Here is a 23,728-nt window from a genome sequence, read left to right as displayed (position 1 = left end):
ACTGTGTGCCCGAGACAGATGTTGACCTGCTTTACTATTTCATTGTTCATGCTGTCTATTGTTACTGTAGTTGTCCAGATGGATGCTAAGGCCGCACTTTTGTTTTCCCCCCACAAATTTCCTTTTTTTTGTACCACCGTTGCAGGTGTTGACCATCTGGATTACACTAATCTCCAGGGCAACAGCTGACCTGACCTGCGACGCTCTGCTCCTACTCTCCACAAATCTTACAGGTAAGTCTCCGTAACTGATCTGAAACCAATTTTGCTTGGTGGTATGTAAGGGCTAGGGTTTGGTTTGGAAAGCGTGGTCATAGATCAGTTCCGCAAGTCAAGTTAATGGCCTCTGGTGTTAATGGTCTTCCGTTTGAGGTATTGATAAAGTGTCATGGCAGCTGATGGGATTTGTGGTTAAGCTGCATATCACCAGTACATCTGAAAACGGATTCTGTTGACCCTGGGAACACATTTCCAGGACATTTCGGTCCTTACTCGAATCGTTCCAAACCTGGCTTTCTTTTTTTCCCCCTATGGAACACAAAAGAATATATTTTTGAAAAATTTCTCTGTGTTTATTTATTTATTTATTTTTGTCTATGTAATGAAAATCAATGGGGTACAGTGTTGCTTTGTATGTACATAAGCAGTTGAAATATTCTACAAAATATCTTTTTTTTTGTTTTTCATGGAGGTCATACAGGTTTATGATGAGGGTGAATAAATTATAACAGGAGATTATGAGGAGAAATGGTTAGACAGACTCGACATTAGAAACAGCACTGACGAGTGGAAGAGATAACACCGGTGCCATGCACGCATCAACATATATTTCAAAATGACACATCTACACAAACTACACATCCTCATCATGATTATCATCACTGTTTTGCTTTAGCAACAGTATCATATTTAATCTAAATCTAAAGGGGAATCTTCAGTATTAGACTGTGGCTGTCATAAGCTGTGAAATGAGGCTTTGCCAAGCTCAACAGCACTGGCCGAGCTGTGATATAAACGAAACACTATTGGCTATTTTAAAAAGTACGTCAACACATTAAAAAACGCTGTGCGTTTCAAGACACTTCAGTGGGCCTTTAATATACAGTATAGGCCTACAACTACAGTGGATTTAAAGCATAGAATTTTATTGCTCTCAATTTCTAGTGTCTGCACGAGAGCAAATTATACAAATTATAGTAAGATATATATATATATATATATATATATATACACACACACACATATTCTCAGGCCAATCAGCTTGTGCAATGCAGTAATGATGTGATTGCTTGCAGACTGCATGTAAAGGACCTGCGCCCTCTAGACTTTCATCACTGAACTAGATATAAATCTTACAAGTGAGGCCCTTGTGGCTAAACGGATCCAGTTTTGTGGCTCCTGAGCTCTCTAAAGTTGAGTAGCCCTGGTTTTATAATGGTTTTATATTCTGAACTCTGAACTCATTTTTCATCTAACGAAAGGGGACATATAGCGTGAAGCAAGATTTATTGATGGTTATGGTCTTTCATGGATACGTGACATTTACTTTTCAGTGCAGACAAAACGTCATGCGCAACAAACATAACTGTTATTGCTCAGAAAAGGCAATATAAGGAGATGAAAGTTGTGGTGGCTGGATTCAGTTTGTTGTTTTTCACGCTGCTTTTCAAGCCCAAGACTTACTGGAGTTTATTTTGGTTTGCAGTTGAAGCATGGGGTAAATCGAGCACTAATGCTGGAATGCTGGTATACACCACAGATCTGTTTGCGTTCAGGGCTTTGTGAGTGTGAATTGGTGTGAAACTCTCAGGGGATGAAGTAACAGATTTTCTGCAAATAAATTTAAACAGTAATATACTGCATAAACAGTTTATGTGTTGTGTTTTGTATTTTGAACTGAGAAAATTGTTCCACGGTTGCTCTTTCACAGCTGCTTTCTCATTTAAGGATCAACTCTTTAGAAAAAAGAAAAAAAAAAATAGGCAAAAAATAAGACAATAGATGACAATGAGCCAGAGTGAAGAGCGATAAAAAACTAATGCAGATAGCATGCCCCACATAATTTGATTTCTCTTAAACTTTTGATTGCAGAACATACCAACGGTAATTGACAGTAACAAAAACCATGTGTCATTTGGTAATTTAATTTTTCATTGAATTGGCATTGGAGCAACTGGTTATTTTAAAAATCTGCTTTTATTTGGCACAGAGGATGCATGTTTCAGAGAAGAGGAAACTGAAATTAACTATTGCTTTGGCCCACACTGCAACATTTTGTGATTGACAGTCGCATGTAAATATGTTGTAAATTGCTTAAATTATTGTTCCTGTTCTTGGAACTCAGGTGTCACTCCTGAATAACAACCAGCAGCATTTTGCTGTAGATTTATTTAAATATGCTTAACTTGCTATAAGTATAAAATTCAGAATTCATAAAATTTGGTTCAATTATTGCTAAAGCTGTTAGGGATCTTCTGGTTTTGTTTCTGTTTATGGGTGGGTTTGGCACGTTTAGTTCAGTTTTCTGTGTGTCTGTTAGTTTCCATGGTTTTTCATTGCTTTATTGTCTGTCACACCTGTTCATTTCGTTAATTGATTAGTTTGGTCTATTTAAGCTCTGTGTTGTGTTCAGTTCAGTTCAGTTAAATAAAACTGCTGTGTTTAGATCCATTTCTCCTCGTTTTTGCAATCCAGCCGTGACAGATTAATAGACCCTAATTATGAATATAGCAGCAGTCAGAATCATCCTGCTCTTGCAGGGGAACCAGTCCCTAGAGGCACACATGCAGGCTTTCCTGGATTTACAACATCTAGTCAACTATGACGACACCAGCCTTCCTGGTTTTTTTTTCAGGCGGGCCTAAATGAAAAGACCAGGGTGTGTCTGCCTGGAGATGAACCTCTGGGGAGCTTTAAGGAGTACATGGAGTAGGTACCCCTCCACAACGCTTTGCCATTTACAATCCGCAAGAGTGAGGAGGAAAGCAGAGTGCCAGCCACCAGCCCAGCAATGGCAAAGCCTGTGCACACTGCAGATGCAGAGCCGGAGTCTGCCACAATCGTTTCTATTTCTTCCACCGAGCCCGTTTCTGTTTCCTGCACCGAGCCTGTTTCTGCACACTGAGTTCCCTTCCTGTTCCCTGTAGGCCAAAAGTGCCGTTCATGGATTTTTTACCCGTCTTGTGTTCTCCTGTGAAACCTGTCTGTTCATCTCTGCCTATATTGTCCAGTCCTCTAGTCCTGCCTGCACTGCCTCTCCTCAGCCCTTCGGCTCCTGCTCTGCCCACTAGTGATTCACCTCGGTCTGAGTCTTCGCCAGCCCAGCCTTGGACAGTCGACTGTAGCGCTCACCAACTTGTGGGTGCTGATCATCTCTCGCCGCTCCCCAGTAACCCTCCGGGGGAATGAGGCAGCTCTCTCTCCTGATTCCCTTGCCACTGCAGCCTCGGACAGCTCTACTGCCTCCACCAGCTCCGCTAGAGTTTGTGGACTTTGTAGTCCGGCAGTGCATCTGTGTGGGCAGGGTAGAGCACATAACAGTCTGTCCACAGGGACCTTCTCTATAACCTCAGTCAGGGTGACATCATCTGACAATAACCAAAGCTTGACGGGTCGAGTCAGTTGGGCCGCTTGCATGCGGATGGGTACCTGCGCATCATACACCCAATCATTGGCCTTCTGGGCAGCACAGACAGGGGAGAGTCCTACCTGAGCCAGGATCTCTTTCTTCAGAAAATCATAGTCATCCAGGTGGGGTGGTGGGAGGGAGAAGTAAACTTGTTGTGGTTCCCCAGTGAGAAGGGGTGCTAACTTCTGGACCCACTCCGATTTTTCCCAGCCTCCTCTCCTTGCAACAACTTCAAACGTGTGCAAAAAAGCTTCTGGGTCATCCTGCTCAGTCATCCTTGGAAGTGCTGTGGGTTGCGCCAGGGGCCTGACATCTGCCAAGAGGGTCCTGGTGTAGTCTGCACGAAGACACACCAGGTCCTCAGCCACCTGGGTTTGTCCCACTACAAGCCGTTCTGATAACTGTTGTTGGCACACCGACACTACGGCAAGATGACGGATTACATCCCCCACACTAGGGAGAGAGGCTGCCTCACTGGGATCCTCGTGTCTGGGGTCTCCTGCCCGCATTATCCACCAATGTAGCGCTCCACTATGGGTAAAGAGGAGAACAGACACAGAATGCAGTGAAGTGTCGCCCCGGAAGGCGTCTTTAGGTGCAATCAAACTCAGTCTCTGTGTTTCGTGCAGGTGAAGTGTTCTGTGGGGAGAAGTGCAGTTCCTCCTTGCCCAGCGAAGAGAGGGTAGTTTAGCCAACTAGCTGGGTTATCCACACTCACTTGGGGAAGTCAGTCACTCTCTAGGTAAAGAAAAGACACAGAGGTTTGTAACACACCCAGTGAGAATCCATACGGCTCTCCCCTCATCTTCCTTGGTGGTGTTTATATCTCCCTCTGGGTGATTGTCTTATCTCCGTCACCTGGGATTGCCAGGTGTTCCCCATAATTAGCGTTGCCAGGGATGATGAGTGGGGAGCAAGCGATATCTCGTCACACGACGCATTAGCACCACCTTGGACCTCAATGCCCGTCACTCCTCCTAGACCTGTCATTGCCCCCTCGGCTCCACCAGGGACTGCCGTCCCTTCTGTTCCACCAGGCTTCCTCATCCCTTTGGCTCTGACTTGGTCAATCGTTGCTTTGCCTGCTCCATGGATATCCGAGCTTTCAGCTGCGCTTCGTCCCTTCACCCCTTAAGCTTTGTCGGGCTCCGCTCTGACCCTGCCTTGGTCCTCGGTCACTCTGCCTTCGCCTCAGTCCTCCGGTACCCTGGCTCCACGACCAGGACCCTTGGCATCGCCCTGTTCCTACAGTCCCGCGGCTCCACCTGGTTCTCCACTGACAGCTCCATCTCAGTCAGTGGTCTCCCTGGATCCTGCTGCCAAGCCTCCCCCATGGCTCCCCCCTACATCATCTCTGCTGTGGACCTTCGTCCTGACTATCCTGCTGGTGGTTCTTGGCTACTTCTGTCTTTGTCTCTGCCCTGTCCTGGTTGCTTGCCCTTCACCAACCTCCTAAACCCCCTACTGTCCTCCTCTGTTGGACTTTTGTTGATGTTATTATTAAGGTGTGAGACAGCGCCTTCTTGATAGTTTTTGCAACCCAGCCGTGACAAAAGCAAATTTTGTGTGATTTATCAAATGACACCAAATTAAAAAAAAGGTTTTATTTCTTATTTTAAAAATAAGAATTTTATTGAAAAGTTCATGTTTATCAGTTTTATTCATCTCACCTTAATAGAAAGTTGTCATACAATTGAAATGTTTAATTCTTAAAAACAGAATTAATATATACAGTGTATATATATATATATATATATATATATATATATATATATAAATATATATAATGTTTATCTTGTAAACCACTGTAGATTTTGAGAGTGAATTCAACTTCAGAACATGGTTGTCAGTTATGTCAATGGTCGCACTGTGTATAGAACAGGATTAAGCACTTAAAAGAAGAGTGACTTTTGTGATCTTGTCTAAAGCTTGTAAGATTACTAGGGTCTTTTTCTCAGAGAAACAAAAAATCTTGAGAAGCAGGAAACCTTAGCAACAGTCTCTGTTCGTTCTTGATGCTGTCTTGGAGAATCAATTGAGAAAAATCTCTTGTTTTTTTGTTTTTCTCTTCACTATGGGCAGTAACGGTCACTTGCAGACCTATTTAGGCACTCTTTACCAGAATTATTATAGATCTTGACTTCTTGCAGTAATGGATACTTTGCTGAAAAGTTGATCCTATGTTCTGATATTTATAACAGGTCAGGTGTAATCAATCTGGTGTGAAATCTGGCAAGCACTCCATCCTTAAAACTTCAAAGAGTAAATCTCTCACATACTGCTGTTAGTGTGCTTTCCTCTTAAATACAGACAATACAGACAGATTAATTAATGGATCACATTTACACCACTGACTGAAATATGTGTACAGGGTCGTACAACCATTCGGTGAGTCAATAGTGCACTGGTACATTTTTTTGCAGTTGTTGTCAAATATCTTATTCATCTTACAATCGTATTTCTTTGTGCATCATTAACACTGCAATAAAATTGTGAGCAATTTCAGCTAAGATTTTCCTGGATGAATCCAAACATCGTATTTTTAAATGCTCACCATTTAACGCATAATTAATCTGTCCTGAACGCCTGTAAAACCAGAACCTTACACTGGCTAGCTCGACCAAGTGATGATATAATTACACAAGTCTTGAAGAATTCAACCACTAATCTCCAGCACAGCTGCGGCAACAAAGCCTGTTGGTGCCAGCGCAACAATTGCGAACTCACAAGTAGTCAATGTTGTGTAGTTTTACTGGATTAAAAAAAAAACTCACATTGGCTATCTGAGCTGAATAATGAAATGTTTTTTATGGATGTGCTATGTCTGCCACACTTAGATTCAATATTGCATGTTCTGCATTGCAAGGAAGGAAAACAGGCCAGGGATGTGGCTGTCTAGGGATTGCTGGTCCCTGTGGGGACGATTATGAAATGCCGAGTAATACCTTCAACCCATCTGTCACGCTCAGTATTGACAAAAAGAGACAGATAATGTTGAATGTTGCTTCCTAGTTGCTTTCCGAACAAGATAGAAATGTCTCTTGAATATCTAGGTCTTGAATGAGTGTCATAAAGTCCAAAAAACGTGGACCTTCACTCTCAAAGAAAATTGATTTTCAAATGATGCCCTTTTTAGGGACAGATGAGAGATGGATGTGTCATCTGTATTCTGTACCAGAAAACATATAATTGGCTTTGATTTCTTGTTGCGTCTATGTCTTTGAGGTTATTCAGTAAAAGTTTGTAAACGTAGAGTTTTGTACCGTCTAGTTCTTTAATTAGCTGTAAACACTTCACAGTAGCTAGCAGAAAACAACACCCATGTTGATGGTCCCTCACTGGCAGCATCAGCACTTTGAGAAAAAGAGTGTTTAAAAAGGACTGTGTTTTAAGGTGAAATGGGCTAATCAAGTGTTTCTGACTAACTGGATTTATCTGCTTTATGTGTCTGTGGTAACCTTAGTGATACTAATTGAGAGTCTTGACGAAGAGAAGTTTAAGAGTCATTTAACAAGCTGACCTTTGAACATTGCCTGTTGTTTTACAAGGGGCTGTTTGTGTTTGTATCAGGATGGGTCAAGAGCTTTGTCATTTATTGCTGATCTCCAGAAGATTGTTGGATAGAAAGCACAATTCTTTAATTTTGACAGTTGAAATTAATTTAATGAAAATACATAAATTAAATGATAAAAACCTCATACTCTTTCAATTACTAGGGAGTTTTCATTTAGAATACTGATCCAAATAACTAGTAATTCTTTCTGAAGGATTTGGTAATACTTGAGTCATTACTAGTGGGTTACCATTACCTTCACTTTAAAATTAATTATACACTATGCATTATTCACATTAATTATGAACCAGTATATAGTAATTCTTAGTAGTCCTCTGGGAGGTATGAAAAAATAGCAGTTATTGATTAGCTAATAGTGAACTACCTCATTCAACTGAGAGTTATTAGTTTCAACATTATTTGTTCTTCAGACATTTCTCTTTAAAAGAAAAAAATATCAGCTCTATGCAAAGTGGTTTTCAACCACTAAAATTGTGTACAATTTACCAATTTATTAATGGAGCCACATTAAGATCTTCATATCTCTGGGAATGAACCATATAGGGCAGGGGTGCCCAATAGGTCGATCGCAAAGACATTGCTGGTAGATCGCACACAATTTTAATAAATGCTTTTGTTAAATTTTAATAAAAAGAAATATAACAATGTTCTTCCTTCTCTTTTTAGTTTCTATCTGACTTGCATTTGACTAATAAATTTTGATGAGGTTTTTGTTTATTCAGTTGCCATGACAACTAGTCTGCTTCGCGCCTTCCAAGAGCTTCAGAGTTCGGAAAACAGAGCGTGAAGTCAGCTTCCTCCAAATACGCATGAAAGTGAGCGTGCACGTATTGAGCAGACGATTTTCATGGACGTATCCATGATCTCTTTCATGTTCAGCATTTTCGCACATAGAGCTTGTTGGTGTATAATACAATGATAATTAAAGAAGTTGGGAAACGTATCCTCCTCCTTGTACTTGGCAATGAATCCGTTTGAATGGCCAACCATCGCAGGTGCTCCGTCAGTTGTGAATTGTGATTGACACCAGTTTAGACAGCTGTGTTTTGTTGACAAAGATTATGCAAAACTGTCTGATTCTATTCAGTGCAAGTCATTAGAATAAGTTAAATGCCCTGCTGTAATCTGTTGTGCTGTAGGTGTTTTGAGTTTAGTGTTAAAATTGAATATCAACAATGAACATTTATTATTTTTCTCCTGAATTCCATGTAGAGATACTTGCAGTAGTAGCAACAAGCATTTGAAATTTTTTTTTTTATTTTTTTTTTTAAATTAAACTGTGTTTTTTTTTTGTAGATCTCATTGAGTGGATCATCATGCAAACAAAAGTGTGGGCACCCCTGATATAGGGCCTTTAAAATAAAGATACCAAAAGAAAAGTTTAAGAACCAGAATCTAAAAGGATATTAAGATATCTGTAATACTTCTTGGGATACAGGCATGCAAACTTGAAGCAAACAATTCAAGAAGTGCTGTCACTGTTGGCATATCATGCAACAAACATTGCTAAAGTCAGCGGATTTAACTAACAGACCTGCCAATCTCTGTGTAAAAATAAAATGATGCTTTATAAAGTCATTTTTACTCTCCTGTAATTTGGCTCTAAATCTCAGGTGAAAATTGTCATTTTGACCCCACTCTACAAAATAGTGGATTACTCAATAAATATTCATCCATGACATTTAATATTTTGGCTTTCTTCTTCATTTATGTTTTTCTTTCACCAGAAAAAAATAGATAGATAGATAGATAGATAGATTTAAAATCATATTAAATATTGCATTGATGTTGATTAATTAATGAAATTAATTGCAATTCATTTTAATTTTTTTTAATTTGAGCAGTTAAATGTTCAGTCCTGTAATTTAAAACATTACACTATTGAGGCAGATAAAAACATTGAATGCAATATTTAAAAGTAAGTTAAAAAAAATATTGTTTGTTATTTGTTTATTTTATTGTGAACATATTTTATGATTTTTGTGATCAGGGTGACACTGTTTTGCAAAATTCTTGTGAGTTAATTTTATGCATCTCAACTAACCCTTTACATTTATGTATTTTATTACACATTACTTAGTCTTATAGCAAGTGCAGTTAGCTTTATGCATAATAAATTATGTAGGCTTGTTTTAAAGTAAATCAAATGCTGACCGCAAATATGTTTAGCCTGTTCTGTGAACACTCATATTTCATTCTTTCATATGCACACAAATAGACAAATACATCTGCAAGCAAACATTTCTGTCTGTTCACACTGTGAGCCGTGGGTGTCCTCAGCATCATTCTGGCACCGATATCACATGTAGTTTGACCTCAAACATAAACAACATAGTGGGGGCTGAACATCTTGTTTTCGGGTTTCTAGTACAAAACAAATTCTGAAGGAAGTGCATTCGGTAACACTCCTTTTCAAGCTCTGATGAAGTGTTTCAGCATTTTTAAAAGCTGAGAATCAGTTTGAGTTGTGTTTAAATGAACTGATTCAAAACTTGTTTGTTTGCGTTTGGAGTAAAATAAATCTATGTAAATATTGCTGTTTATTACAATTTGTTGTAAAATAACAATGTAATATTATTTAATAATAATCTTTAATAATAATTTTACAGTAATTATATTCACAATTCTTGTTCATTTAGTGGAAAACGCTATGGAATTTTTTTTTTTTTTTTTTTTTAAATTGTATTTTACTTTTAAAACATTTTCTTTTTAAATTGTGCGTAAAACATTTGATACTATTGTTTTAGCTATATCGTCCAGCCATATATTGTAATTAGGATTGTAAATTTATTTGGTGTGTGGCCATTATCATGGTTTTTTTTCAGCAGATGTTTTGAGAAATGTATGAAAGTAAATCTCACACTATCAGCGCAGTTTTTCCAAGTAGATTACATCCAAGAATAGATTTATTTGTTCTCTGAGAGATGTGCAGTAGCTTGTATAAAGCACATTGAGATCATATGCGTTTATTTCCTGAGAGGCGTATTGTTCCCATAAAATCTCTGACATAAACACAAACATGGATGTCAGGATAAATTACATTTGCAGAAACAGCGGTGTCCCTCTTTGTGCTGCCAAACAAACAAACTTCATTCCGTAGGGTGGAACCTCATTTTCAAATCAATATGTTTACAGCACGATACTGAGAATACATTGTTTTGCAGATCCGCTTCTGTGATTTGAAAAGACATTGAGAGCAGATCTGCTCATATCCATTATGAAATATTCAGCATAGATATCCCTGTCCGCTCACCTGTTATTTCCAGGCCAGAGGATGAGCAGACACGGTGACATGCTAGCTTGGGTTATTAGCGCCAGTGTGTGTGTTCTGCTCCAGCTGAACTGTCCATTGTTTTTGTGGGGTAGAAGATTAATAGATGTGTGCTTGTTTTATCTTACTGAACAGCAGACAGGAGGGTGAATAGAGAAACAAATTCAACCATGAATTTATAGGCAGCAAAAAAATCTGCAGTACTAAGGAGCGCTAATATCACAGTAAAGGTTCAAATGCTTGACAAACAGTGGTAATATTGTATAGTTAAAAGTTACTTTTGAGTTATATTTGAGTTTGTTTTACTTCTTATTTGTTCACGTTGTGTATTTGTAATTACTTTGAACATCCAAAAATGCTTGTTCAATTTTTACAATTTATGAGAGCTTGTAAACAACATATTGATTGGAGATGCACAAAAGATCTGATGAAAACAACAATGAATGGATTTTATTGTTTCTCATTGCCTTCATTCACATCTCTGCTGAAAAGACCATCAATGAATTTCTAGTTCAGGCTCAAAAGCATCAAATGAACAGTATAATTCAAACACATCTCAAGATGCACAAATAAAGCATTGCCTACTGTATATGTTGTACTTCAAGCTTGAATTGCTCTGTGGTTAGGGGTATGTGATATTGACAAAAAATAATATCTTGATATTTTTGGTTGAGTTTGTCGATACCTATGATTACATTTAATCAATAAATTCAATTAGAAGACACTATAGGGCTGTTACCAATCAAATGAAATCAGTATCAACAGAATCCGTCTTTGCAATGCAGAGGAAACATAGAAACTGCATCTAAAGTGGCATGTGACTGTTTAATGCAGCTCAGAGATGACATAACCTGCAGTTACAAATGCATAAATAATGTTCTGATGTTTTAAAAATAAAACATGAATGATTTTAAAATTGAAAAGATGTTTTAAATATGAAACTAAAACCGCCTGTAGGTGGCGGCATGTCAATAAACGAAACATTAATTCAGCTGAAATGTTCAAATGGACTGATTCATTCAGTAACAAAGCACCGCTGTGTGTTGCTCAGAGACTCAAAACAGTTCTGATGTGGCTTTGTTTGAAACTATTTTCGTGAAATAGAGAAAAACAGGCAATATTGTGTCTAAAATGTCAGTCACTTAATTGTTTTACACGTAACTGTTGTATAAAATTAATATCGCATTTGCAGTCGTATTTTGAAAAAAAAAAAAAAACAGCACTCTTTTTGTGATTGCTTAACTATATCATATGATATAAATAAAGCCTGAATGACAAATACTAATTTTTACAGCATTTTAATAGAGTAAATCACCCAGTGAGAGCGTGTACTCTAAATTCGCATTTGCAGTAGTCTAACTCTAACCTAAATCAAAAAGGCTACAACCCGCAGTGTATGTATGCCTTCTCTAGGCGTGTCTTTGTTTGGTTTTTGCAAAGTGAGGGACATACTCGATAATGTCAGATTGCACATTGTTAAAACAGCAATATTATTGTAGACGATGTATCGCACACCCCTATCTGGTAGAAATTTTCTTGAACTTACCTGAGTTTAGATGGGGCATGATTAAATAAGCAATATCACACAAGAAATAGTGCCAGTGATCCAAATATGTAAATCTGTGTTTTTGAATGAATCAGTTGAGTGAACGAGACAATGACTCACTTATAAAGAGAGTCATTCCTGATACAATTATGATGAATTTGGAACCACATACTAACATACTACTCTTATTATTTCTGCCATAGACAGATATGATAAAAGTAGTACGAGGAGTATACTAGTATGCAGTTCTGAATTCAGCATTAGTGTTTTAGAATGAATCGACTGTAAATGAAAATGACTCACTCGTAAATACTCACTTGTTGCCACCTATTGGTTTAATGATGTAACCAGCACAAAAGAATAACGGAAAAAATAATACTCACCATATTATATTATAATTAGATTAGATTAGATTAGATTACAAAAAGCCCTACCTGCAAGATCAACTTTTGTATACCCTGTTTTACATCTGCAGGCTGTGATCCTTTGTCAGTGAGAAACCAAGAAATATATGCTGTAAATTAAATATGAAGGCAGTTTGTGTTGAGATGAAAGAACAAGAGAATGTGGGAGTGTTTGTAAATGTCATCCTTTTAGCAAGGATCATCATCATCCATCAGTTATCGAGCAATATAAGGTGTTGCAAGTCATTAAACCTATAAGATATTGTGTATAAGAAGCTCTGCACTAAACTTGTATTTCTGCACAGGAAATATTGATAAGTGACATTTAACATTTATTTTACTTTTTCATGCCACTATTTCTATTTTATTTTAAAATGTATTTTTATTTAAAAAAAATAGGTGTATGTGTGTATGTACTGTATTTATTTGAATGTTTAAAAATACATTTAATTTGAATTTAAAATACACATTTAAAAGTCATATTTCAGAAAAGGACATGACCCCATACTATACATCTATGAAATTAATTGTTGTTGTTTTTTTCTTCTCTTTTCTTTCCCTAGCTCGCACTTTCATCCTATGGAACCAGACGTCTAGTCCCACCAACTCTACAGGTCAGTTTACACCTCGGGTCTTTACAATCTATGAACGGAAACAGAAACACTGTGTTACAGTCAGTGGTCGTGACTGTGATATTCCCAAAAAAAACATTTACTGTAGGCTTTGAGCATGTGAAATTACTTCAGATGCTGCAATAAATTTGGCCATGATATCATGCACTATAGGGATTCTGTTTTTAATAATAAATAACAAATAGTGAATTCAGAATTTGAAAGGTGAACCAGATAGAACTGGAAAAATAAATTAGCCTGCTTTAAAACAGGTTTCCCAAACACAACTTATGTATGTCTGCCATTGGTTGGTCAAACAGATGATTTTTAGATCCTCTATTGGCCAAATGTATTTTCTGTCTGCAAAAAAATTATCCCGAATGCAGTGGATTAAGACATATATGCGAAAGTCTTCAGGGAGGATTAAGGACTCTTAAAAAACACTTTTTAATCTCCGCTGGGTCCCAGAGATCCGTTTTGATTAAAAGAACAATGTGTAGAAAAACTGTAAATTCTGGAAAAGAGGCCTGAAAGTAAAAAAGAAAGACTTTTGATGATACAAGTGTGCCCTGCAGCTAACACAAACACATAGAAAAAAGCCACAGAGATAAAGATGGATAAAAAGATATTCAATTTAAACCATCCTCAAGAATCCCACGTGTCTCCCATGCAGCCATCACTGCTAATAGACTTAAGTGCTTATGCCAGAGCCCTATGTTTACTCTCCAGTTTCTAAAGAATAATGTTTCTTTAGCAATTGTGAGATTCGATCGTTGCCAAGATACCACATTGAAAATAACCAGTGTTAAATGATCTCCTGCGCATGTAATAGGAAATATTTGGAGCTGATTGACTCCATTTAAAATGGTAGGTATTGACTGTGTGTGTGTGTGCATAGCGGAAAGCTATTTCAGCAAATATTGTAACACCAGTCATTCACAAAGTGCTACACATTATCTTCCATGTTTGTTCAAAAAATATTTTTATGCTTTATGCTACCAATGAGATACTCTCAGCTGCGTTTAAAATATTTAAGATTATATTTCAATATTGCATATCCTGAAGTGTTTCCAGTTAAGTGTGCCATATGCATCAGACGTCCAGCCAACAGTCTGTGGACATGACGTCTGAGGCTGAGACTACATTTAGTTATACTTTCACGTATTTTTTTTTTTTTTTTTGTCTTATCGTCACACTAAGTTACATGAATCAAGTACATTTTAAATTCAAAATGGCCATATTTGAGAAAAAAGTATAGTTTGCATCATTGGATGTTACTGTCGGTCGTTTTAATGTTTCTATCGTAAAACAGTTGTATTTTGTGTTGAAGCGTTAAATTGACGCTTCATGCTAGAATTCAAACTCTGTTTCTGTGAAACAGTAAACCCCAGCAACTTTGATTTGATTGGTCATCTCAATCATTTTGACATTGACGAGCACTGGCAGACCACTTAAAGCATTGACTGCTAAGGCAGACCAGACTAAAAATGGAACTTTTAAACCTTTATGTCATCCTAACAACATACAGAATGCTGTGTAATGGAGTTGTCCTCCTCAATGTCTGTGGTGGTTAAGGCCCTACCCTGACTAAAAAACAAGCTCAAATATGTATGTTTATATGTTGCTTAATATAACACCTAATGTTTCAATCTCAAAGCCTTCCTTCTTTCTTTTCCTCCTCATGTCTTTCAGGTTTGTTTTGTAATACTTCGATTGATGGCATTGGGACATGCTGGCCCAGGAGCAGTGCTGGAGAAGTGGTGTCCCGCCCCTGTCCGGAAACTTTCCTCGGGGTCCGATACAACACCACCAGTAAGTGTCAAGCATCTCACACTGAATTACTCTTTCATGCTTGTCCCGTCTGGACGGTTCTGTCTGCTCTTGTTTACGACAGCACAAGCTGTTTTGTATATATATATATATATATATATATATATATCTGTTGTATAGAAGAACTAGTTGTTCGACTCATATATTCTTGTATCTCTTGTCAAGCCGATGTTGTTGGACTTTTCAGGATATTTCCGGGCCTGTGACATGTGGAAATAATGTTTTGGATGAATGCATACATCTGGCACTACTTGATAGGAACAGCAGCAGTCTGAGCATCATAACCGAGCCGACAGCTGAGAGCTACAGTACATAACAAGCTTTTAAATTCATGTCTTCATGTGTGTGGGAAAGAGGGAGGGAGTGTGTGGGCGTCTGCCAAATTGGCCTGTGTGTTGTGCTGCATGTTGGTCAGTTTTTGAACTCTTGCAGGCTACCAAGTTATGTTTCACCATTGCTAACAAGCTCACTAATTGTTCTGCCAATGTTAGTGTACCGACCATATCTTCTTTCGTGAAGGAGTGTGTGTGTGTGTGTGTGTGTGTGTGTGTGTGTGTGTGTGTGTGTGTGTTTGTTTGTTTGTGCTAGCTGTAATGAGAGAGACAAAAGTGTTACAGTATTACTCAGAGACAAATACCAAGTTCTAAATGCTCCCTGTAGACGGAGGTGTAGTTTTTCTTTCTTTCTTTCTTCTTTCTTTCTTTCTTTCTTTCTTTCTTTCTTTTCATTTTCATTATATTAACCTTCTTTCCGTTTTCTTTCTTTCCTGTCAGCCTGCTTTCCTTTTTGTCTGTCTTTCCGCTTTCCTACCTTCCAAATTTGTTCCTACCTTTTACATCATTCTCCTTCACATCTAACAATTATCATAATGATTTTTGTTTACTTTAGCAATGTTAATTGCAGGGCTTCTTGATAAAAATGAAATATTAATTATGAAATATATGAGAATATGGATGTGGGGCCAAGGGACAGAGTGTACTCAGTGATGAATGATATATTTGGACTGTTTTATCCTTAATAATAATTCCTTTTTCTCCTGCACCTGGAACAAAGCTTAGAAAAGCTTGGAACATTTTTGCTGCCACTGGATTGCATATTTATCATTTATTTTTGTGGTTGATAAACTCTCTCATACACATTAACAAATGGCCTTACGCCCATACATGCTGGTTTAGTTGATTAGTGTATTAAGATTCACTGGAGCTGATAGCACAATTGATTTTTCTTGTTTGTATGTGTTTTTTTTGTTGTTGTTGTTTTGTTTTTTTTGTTTTTTTTTTTTAGTCCTGTGGCAGCAGCATATTGTAGAGCTTCAGGCAGTGTGCAGCACAAATCAGGAACATATACAATATCCGCAGGTCTCTGCACAAAGTCTGCTCATATATTGGCTTTTCTCTGGTTTTTATTCCCCAGTAGAACGAAATCTGTGTGTACTTAAATGAGAGAAAGAAAAAAGATGGGAAGAAGATTGCTTTTTGTTGGAATTTATTTATTTATATTCATGATTCATAAATCATTAAACATTAAAAAAAAAAAAAAAAAAAAAGGAGGTTAGTGAATTTAGTGAATACATGAATAAATAAATGAATATTATTAAATTAATGTATTCACTAAATTCTAAAAGGTCATCAAAAGTTAAGTTTTTTTAAATTAAATGTTTAATGATTTTCAGTTGACTTCATAAACAAAATTACTAAGATGTTTCAACACTTAAATGGTGTTGTATATAGAAAAACTTTTCATTAAAAATTAGACTATCACAGTATAATATAAATAAAGTGTGATATTTGTTCTTGTTCTCATTCATATAGATCCAGGTAATCTTATTGGTTAATCAATGAACCTTTAGATTTTTTTTTTTTTAACTATGTCTGTTTGTAAAGTATCAAGCACATGAATTTTCATTACAGTGATGCCAATTTATTTGAATTGCCACCACTGATCACCATGTACAGAGTGTGTTACTCTTTTCAACATTTGCATTTTGTCAACACAGAACAGGACAGACTGCATGGCAGATGAACCAGTCAATTAGCTTGTGGAAATGAGGCCTGGCAGAGAGGTTAAAGAGGTGGACACTAGTTAAATCAATAGCAAATAATGCAAGATACATATTTCAAATCAATGTCATCACATTACAAAATCCTCTTGCATTACCCAAACAAACTGACATAAAATCCATAATGTTTGTAATATCTAATGGCACCATTATGAGGTTTTGTGTCCATTCTGCCAGTAGATTATAGTATACTGTCAGTACTGTAAATTATACTGTTAGAATTGTCAAACATGTACTTGCCCATCTTTCTGACCTCTCTAATGGGCTTCTTGCCCACAAAGTCATTCATTAGTTCTTACTATTATGCTCTTTAAAGTAGGGATGCACCGATGTATCGGCCGATTTTTGCTCAATTTACAACCATCGGCATATCGGCTGTAGCAGGAAAAAGGCCGATATAACAAACCGATGGTTTATAAATTAACTGCGTGAAGGCACTGAGCTGTATAATGACTGTTGATAATCCTAGCGCTGCTGTCTGCGCTTTAATGTTAATCAAATAACAAAAGATCGCACACTATTCTTGACTAAGCAACTTCTGTAACTGTAGCGGACCCCATCCGAATAATGACCAAAACTTTACTGATCTTTTATTAAGTTTTTTTGCGGCTGTTTTCACTCCAATAACATCACCATAAGAGCTAAACAAGAAGTGCACATTAAAATCTCTCTCCATTGCATTATCATCACCATACAGCGAATTACTCAAAACACTTATTACAACTAACAGTTAACAAATACATACAGATCTTATGCCTTTTCGGGGGGTGCTTAATAAACTGACAAACTTTAAATCTGCAAAATATCTCTGAAGAACTGTGTGCTCTCCTTGTCAGTCCGTAGACTAGAACACCCGTCAAAATAAGAGTCCCGCCTTATTAAAGGAGATAGTGCAGATCTCATACATATTTAAACTTACAAAAAATATTAAAATGTATACAAAAACACATTAAAAGATTAATCATAATAAAGTCTGTTACAATAAAGGATTATATATGTAATTTATACAGATAGAAGAATATGCAGTGCTATTTTATAATTGTTTACTTTATTTCTGTACCTGAAAACTGTTAAACCTATCTAAAAGGCACTGTTTATTTCATATGTATCTTTGTTCTGTTGTATTTATGTAGGCCTGCTAAATGTTAAATGGATCCAATCCATGTTCATTAGAAATTATTTGAATATGAAGCAATAAACTAGCTAGTATAATTTAATGCAGGTGTTTTTGAACTTTGCTGATTTAAAACATGATCAAAATTCTACCTATTTTGATGACAAAATTTCAAAACACAGGAAATGATGAATATCGGTATCGGCCAATAATTATTTGTTAAAATTGGTATCAGTATCGACCCCAAAAAATCCTATCAGTGCATCCCTACTTTAAAGGGTTAGTTCATGCAAAAATGAAAATTCTGTCATTAATTACTCATCCTCATGTCGTTCCACACCCGTAAGACCTTCGTTCACCTTCGAAACACAAATTAAGATATTTTTGATGAAATCTGAGAGGTATATGACTCCTCCATAGACAGCAATTTAAGCACCATTTTCAAGATCCAGAAAGGTTCTAAAGACATTGTTAAAATAGTCAGACGTGACTACAGTGGTTCAACCTTAATTTTATGAAGCGACGAGAATACTTTTTTTTATGCTCAAAAACAAAACAAAAATAATGACTTTATTCAACAATATCTTCTCTTCTGTCATTCTCATATACAAATGCATGTAAAATGCATGTTTACATTCAGCGCTTCCTGGTTCTACGTCAGAACGCCGACTCAGTATCGGGCGACACTGTTCACGTGAGCAGCATGACGCATGTGTGTGATGCTGACGCAGGAGCCGGCCAATAATGAGTTGGTGTTGAACCTGGAAGTGTTCACCAATGCCTGCCCTCTTCCTTCAGGCAATACAAATCCGATGACGCCTTCTTATACGCTGGGGCGCACCTTGTGACAGCATCGCACTGCGTCCACCAATGATTAGCGTGATTTTACACGAGACATCGGGTTCTATGAGGACGCATCCTCATAATATCAGCAAGTGACACAGCGTTGAGTTCCCTCAAAAGAGAATATATGTTTATCTATAGGTATACCAATGGATTTGTTGACAAACCATGAAGATCAGTTGGAAAAATGATACTTGTAAACATTAAAATAAATAAGGACGGATGCAAATGAAAAGTTTAATGTTAACTACATTATGAAAGTGTATTGGTTTAAGTATTGTACAAATTGAAAATATTAAAATAAAAAATATATATAAAGCCAGTAAAGTCATTTGAAAGATAACAGCAAATGTTCTCATTACATGTCACTGTATTCTTGTCTTGTGTTTTGAAACTATCGTGACAAAAGTAGTTTTTGAATGAATGCCTAGTTGTGTTACAAGTGTGAAAAGTGAGACATTTTGTACTGAGAGATTTGAAAAGTGTGCTACTAATTAATTTTAACAACGCAGAGGTGTTTTCGGTGTAGCTTATTGGATAGAATGAAATGACATTGAAGCGTTTTGTTTAATGGAACATAATTATATGAGTCTTCTTTTCTAAAGATCATGCAGCGGGACACAGCTTTGTTTAACAATCTCACAGGAATGTGCATTCATTACAATTGACTTTCACATTGAATTACCAAACTCAAAAGAATTTTGAGCACAGCAACTGCACTTGACTACATTTAAGGTACAGCACTCTAGCAGTGGTTTGTTGGAGAACATTTGTGGGGGAAAATACACAAAGTCTCAGTAAAGTGAAAAAAAAAAAAAACAGGCTGTGGAAATGGTTAGTCAGATTTTTTTATATAAACTTTTATATTGTTGAAATGACTTTGTCAGATGGCAGACAGTAAAATGCCATTTTGTATTCGAAGGGAGAAAAATTCCAGCATTTTAGCAATTACACACATGTACGTTGGATGTTTTTAACTTTTAATTCTAATTATTTATATCTAGCGACAGATGTTGTCTTGTGTAGTACGTAGAGTTCAATTAATGAGTCAGAAACTACACAGCCTGCTTGATGCTACACATCTGCTGATAAAAACATGAATCAATATCAGTTTCAAACCTGTAGCAAGTATACTGCTATAAATTAACTAGAGACAATCTCGATTGTAACCCTAATGAACGTGATAAACAAAAACTTCTACAAGATATACTATCTTTAGTTATTCAAATGAATATGGTCTAGAAACAAGCATGCACTGTATATTTGTGTATTGGAAAACATTGATTAAAACCAATAGATTGTATTGTTCAAATCCTTGGTAAAAGACTTCTAATCTCAGCCTCACATTTCTTTGAATTTGCAGTTTGACTAAGTGTGTGTATTCCTTTTATGTTTTTGATTTATTCATTTCAAATCAACACACACAATTACTGTTTACTATTAGTTTTTGCCACTCAACACATTTATTTCTGATTTTATTTATTTATTTGAATACATGAAGTAGGCACTGATTGCATTTTATTATAGACAATGGAATACTTGTTTGAGGCGTGACCTTCCACACGAAATCAGAATAGTAGAGTGCATTTTCTAGTCATTTTTGATCAGCGTTGCTAAATTATGCTCCTGGAGATCCATCTTCCTTTAAAATGAACTCTAATCGAATGCACCTGAACTGTTTAATCAAGCTCTCAGCCCAAAATTGCTCCCTAGTATAAGTGGATCTGATCATGGAGTCTCTGTTCTTTGGATGCGGAAATGTTTGATTGGGGATAAAAATAGCCCAAAATTTTGTATGATGTTGATTCTTGTTTTTAATTCTCCTATAAATTATGATCATTATCCAAAAAAATAAACGAGACACAATATGTATTTATAGCACATAGTATTGATATAAAAGTCTGAATGTGCACTATTGCATAAGTGAACATGTGAGTGAATTTGAACAGAACAAAAGTCTTTAGCTTCAATTAAGCTTTCTTTTGTGTACAGTATTTAGATCGAATATGGAATTCAAACAATAATTTTCATTTGCTACTTCCCTATGTAGTGCACTCATGTTTAAACTATAGTTTAAAAATAGATTATTGGATAAAAGGCTTGTTTTAGCACACAGCGGCCCTTGGGAGAAACGTGAAGGGAAAAGCTTCAACTTTTGAGTTGCCACCTCAGGGCAAGTGTGTGAAAGTTAATTATACTCCCACTGTGGGAGGAGGGTTTTACATGACATGACATAACTCCTCATCCCTCCTCTCTCTCTCTCTCTCTCTCTCTCTCTCTCTCTCTCTCTCTTCCTGTCTATCTCTCTGCCTCTACCTGTCTCACTTTTCCTGTTTTCCTTCAAGCATTGTCAGTCTCTCTCTGACCTTGACAGACTCTTTTATTGCCTGGGCTTTTTTTTTTTGCAAAGGTTGCAATTCAGCGCCGTTTCAGCGAGCTCTTATGACAGGTAGAGAAAGCCAGTTCAGTGGCAGCTGAGCAGGGTCTTTTTTCATTATGCTAAGTGACATTTGCTCTCCATGGGTCACCAGCGGAGCATGCGAGGGAAACAGAGCCGTGACAACATTCTGTACATAGCGGTGCACATTTTCTGTCATCGTTCCTACTTTGAGTGTGTTTACACGCACCCTCATAATGCTATTATAATGGGATTTTGGCAATATTGCGATTGAATTTTACCTCATGTAAACGCAATACTTGGATCAAACTAATACGATTGAGCTCATAATCATAGTAAACATACTCGCATTAAACTATGTGGCGTACTATGTGGCCCATTTTAATTGTCAAAATCCCATTATAATCGTATTATGAGGGCGCAAGTAAACGCAAATGTTATTTCACAGTAAACTTTTGGGTTACACTTTAGATTAGAATACTGTTCTGTCATTAATGAATAACAGCACAAGAACAAATGAGTAACGCATTATTAACACTCTATTAACTAACAAGAAATTTTGATTAACGAATTAGTAAGTAATAGTGTTTAGTTGAAAAATGGGTAATTCACTATTAGCTAATCAATAATTACTATTTTTTCATACCTCTCAGAGGACTACTAAGAACTACTATATTCAGGTTCATAATTAATGAGAATAATGCATAATGTATAATTAATTCTAAAGTGATTATCATGGTAATACTTAGTAATGACTCAAGTATTACCAAATCCTTATGAGTAATCCTTACGAGTAATGACTCACGTATTATCCAAACCCAGGCAATTACTAATTATTTGGATCAGTATTTAAAGTGAAAAGCATGATAACTCCCTATGACTGAAGTCATTGTAAGCTTTTGAGGTTTCCTAAAGCATTACCAGCTTTTGGAACCGTGGAGATTACTGACTCCATGGTCCAAACATAAAATTCACTCAGTTTGGTTTGATTTAACTTTTTTTTTTTTTTTTTGGTTTTCAAGTATGAGTATCTTCATATTTTCATTTGAATATTATTAAATACTGTATACACTATACGTTTCAAAAGTTTGGGGTTGATAAGATTTATATGTTTTTGAAAGAAGTCTCTTCTGCTTGTAACCTACTTTATGTTGTAAGGAAACACTCGACACAGGTTACCTTGAACAAATATATTTAGAGGGAAACGCATAAAAGAATGCAGAACGGCGCAGCATATATTAGCCTATATCCAACTCTGTGTGAAAAGCAGGGTTCCCGGGGGAAACCCCAAACATGAATCTTAAAGGAACATACCCCCAGACCATTACATGATCACCAAGGCTGCATTTATTTGATCGTAAATACACAAAACAATAATATTGTGAAATATTATGACTATTTGAATATATGTAATTTATTTTTTGATGACAAAGCTGAATTTTCAGCATCATTACTCTAGTCTTTTTGAGTGGTACGGTCCCACATATGGGATTTTTATTTCTGTGCCCCTGAGAGTACGGTCCCACATATGGGATTTAGAAGGTTCACCGACGTCACATGCCTGCCAGATTCAAACTGTGCTTTCGCGCTTTGGCTGCGAGACGGACGCGCTCAGCCCTTGTCATATATCACAACTATGCAGTGTTTTCAGCCACATAATGTTTTTTTTTTTTTTTAAGGTTCATTTAAAGACACACAAGCACCAGTAAAACAACACATTTAGAGTGATTTCAGACATCAGTGGAAGCAACAATAACAATCCATTCAAATATAATTTGCCGACGTTTATTCATATCAGACACACATAGTGGGCCTAAGTAACTATAAAGTTTACTCTATTATTCTTCCAGTTCACCAGCCACTTACTTACATGTATTTCGGGTAGGGCTGCATGACTTATCGCAATTTTAAGGCTGCGATTATTTTATGCGCAGCTTGTCAGAGCTGTACGGCTCTGTGATCAGTAGTAAATGCTTCTCCATCTGAACGCCAGAGGGCGCTCTTTGCAGAAACTGCTAATATTCCCTGCTGCCGAAGTAGAACACGCGTCATTCCAGGAAATCCCATACTTTCGATGTAGCTGAAACAAGATTGAAATGCTTTTATTGATTAAACATGACTAATAAACACACAACCGCCTTATTCTGTGTAAGAAGCCACATCATCTCACAGAAGGATGCTCAACTGTCATTATGAAGTGAGTTTGGAGTAAAAACATGTTATTAAATGTTGTCTTTTGTTGAACAAGATGTTAATAAATGCTTCTCATGTCTGGAAAGATGTTTGACGCGTGTTGCTTTTTCGAATGTACATTATAAATGATTCAAACTCGCAGTGCTTTCAGATGGATTAGCATTTGGAGCCATACTTCATTGACAAGCCGCGCATAAAAAATAATTGCAGCTTTGCGATTTCATAATCGCACTAAGCCAAATCGTTTAAGCGTGATTT

The 23,728-nt window shown here is 36.8% G+C and overlaps 1 protein-coding gene across 1 annotated transcript in view; it reads left to right on the top strand.

The window, feature by feature from the left end:
• crhr1 (corticotropin releasing hormone receptor 1) overlaps positions 1 to 23,728 on the top strand; it is a 131,294-nt gene that overhangs the window by 37,768 nt on the left and 69,798 nt on the right. The window contains exons 2-4 of the mRNA XM_051888462.1: positions 146 to 233; positions 12,986 to 13,036; positions 14,726 to 14,845. Coding sequence (XP_051744422.1) covers positions 146 to 233; positions 12,986 to 13,036; positions 14,726 to 14,845 — 259 coding nt within the window. The remainder of the gene's footprint in view (positions 1 to 145; positions 234 to 12,985; positions 13,037 to 14,725; positions 14,846 to 23,728) is intronic.

The sequence above is a fragment of the Ctenopharyngodon idella genome, chromosome 3 (genome assembly GCF_019924925.1).
Source record: "Ctenopharyngodon idella isolate HZGC_01 chromosome 3, HZGC01, whole genome shotgun sequence".
Taxonomy (NCBI): Eukaryota; Metazoa; Chordata; class Actinopteri; order Cypriniformes; family Xenocyprididae; genus Ctenopharyngodon; species Ctenopharyngodon idella.
This window is presented reverse-complemented; position numbering and strand designations above follow the sequence as displayed.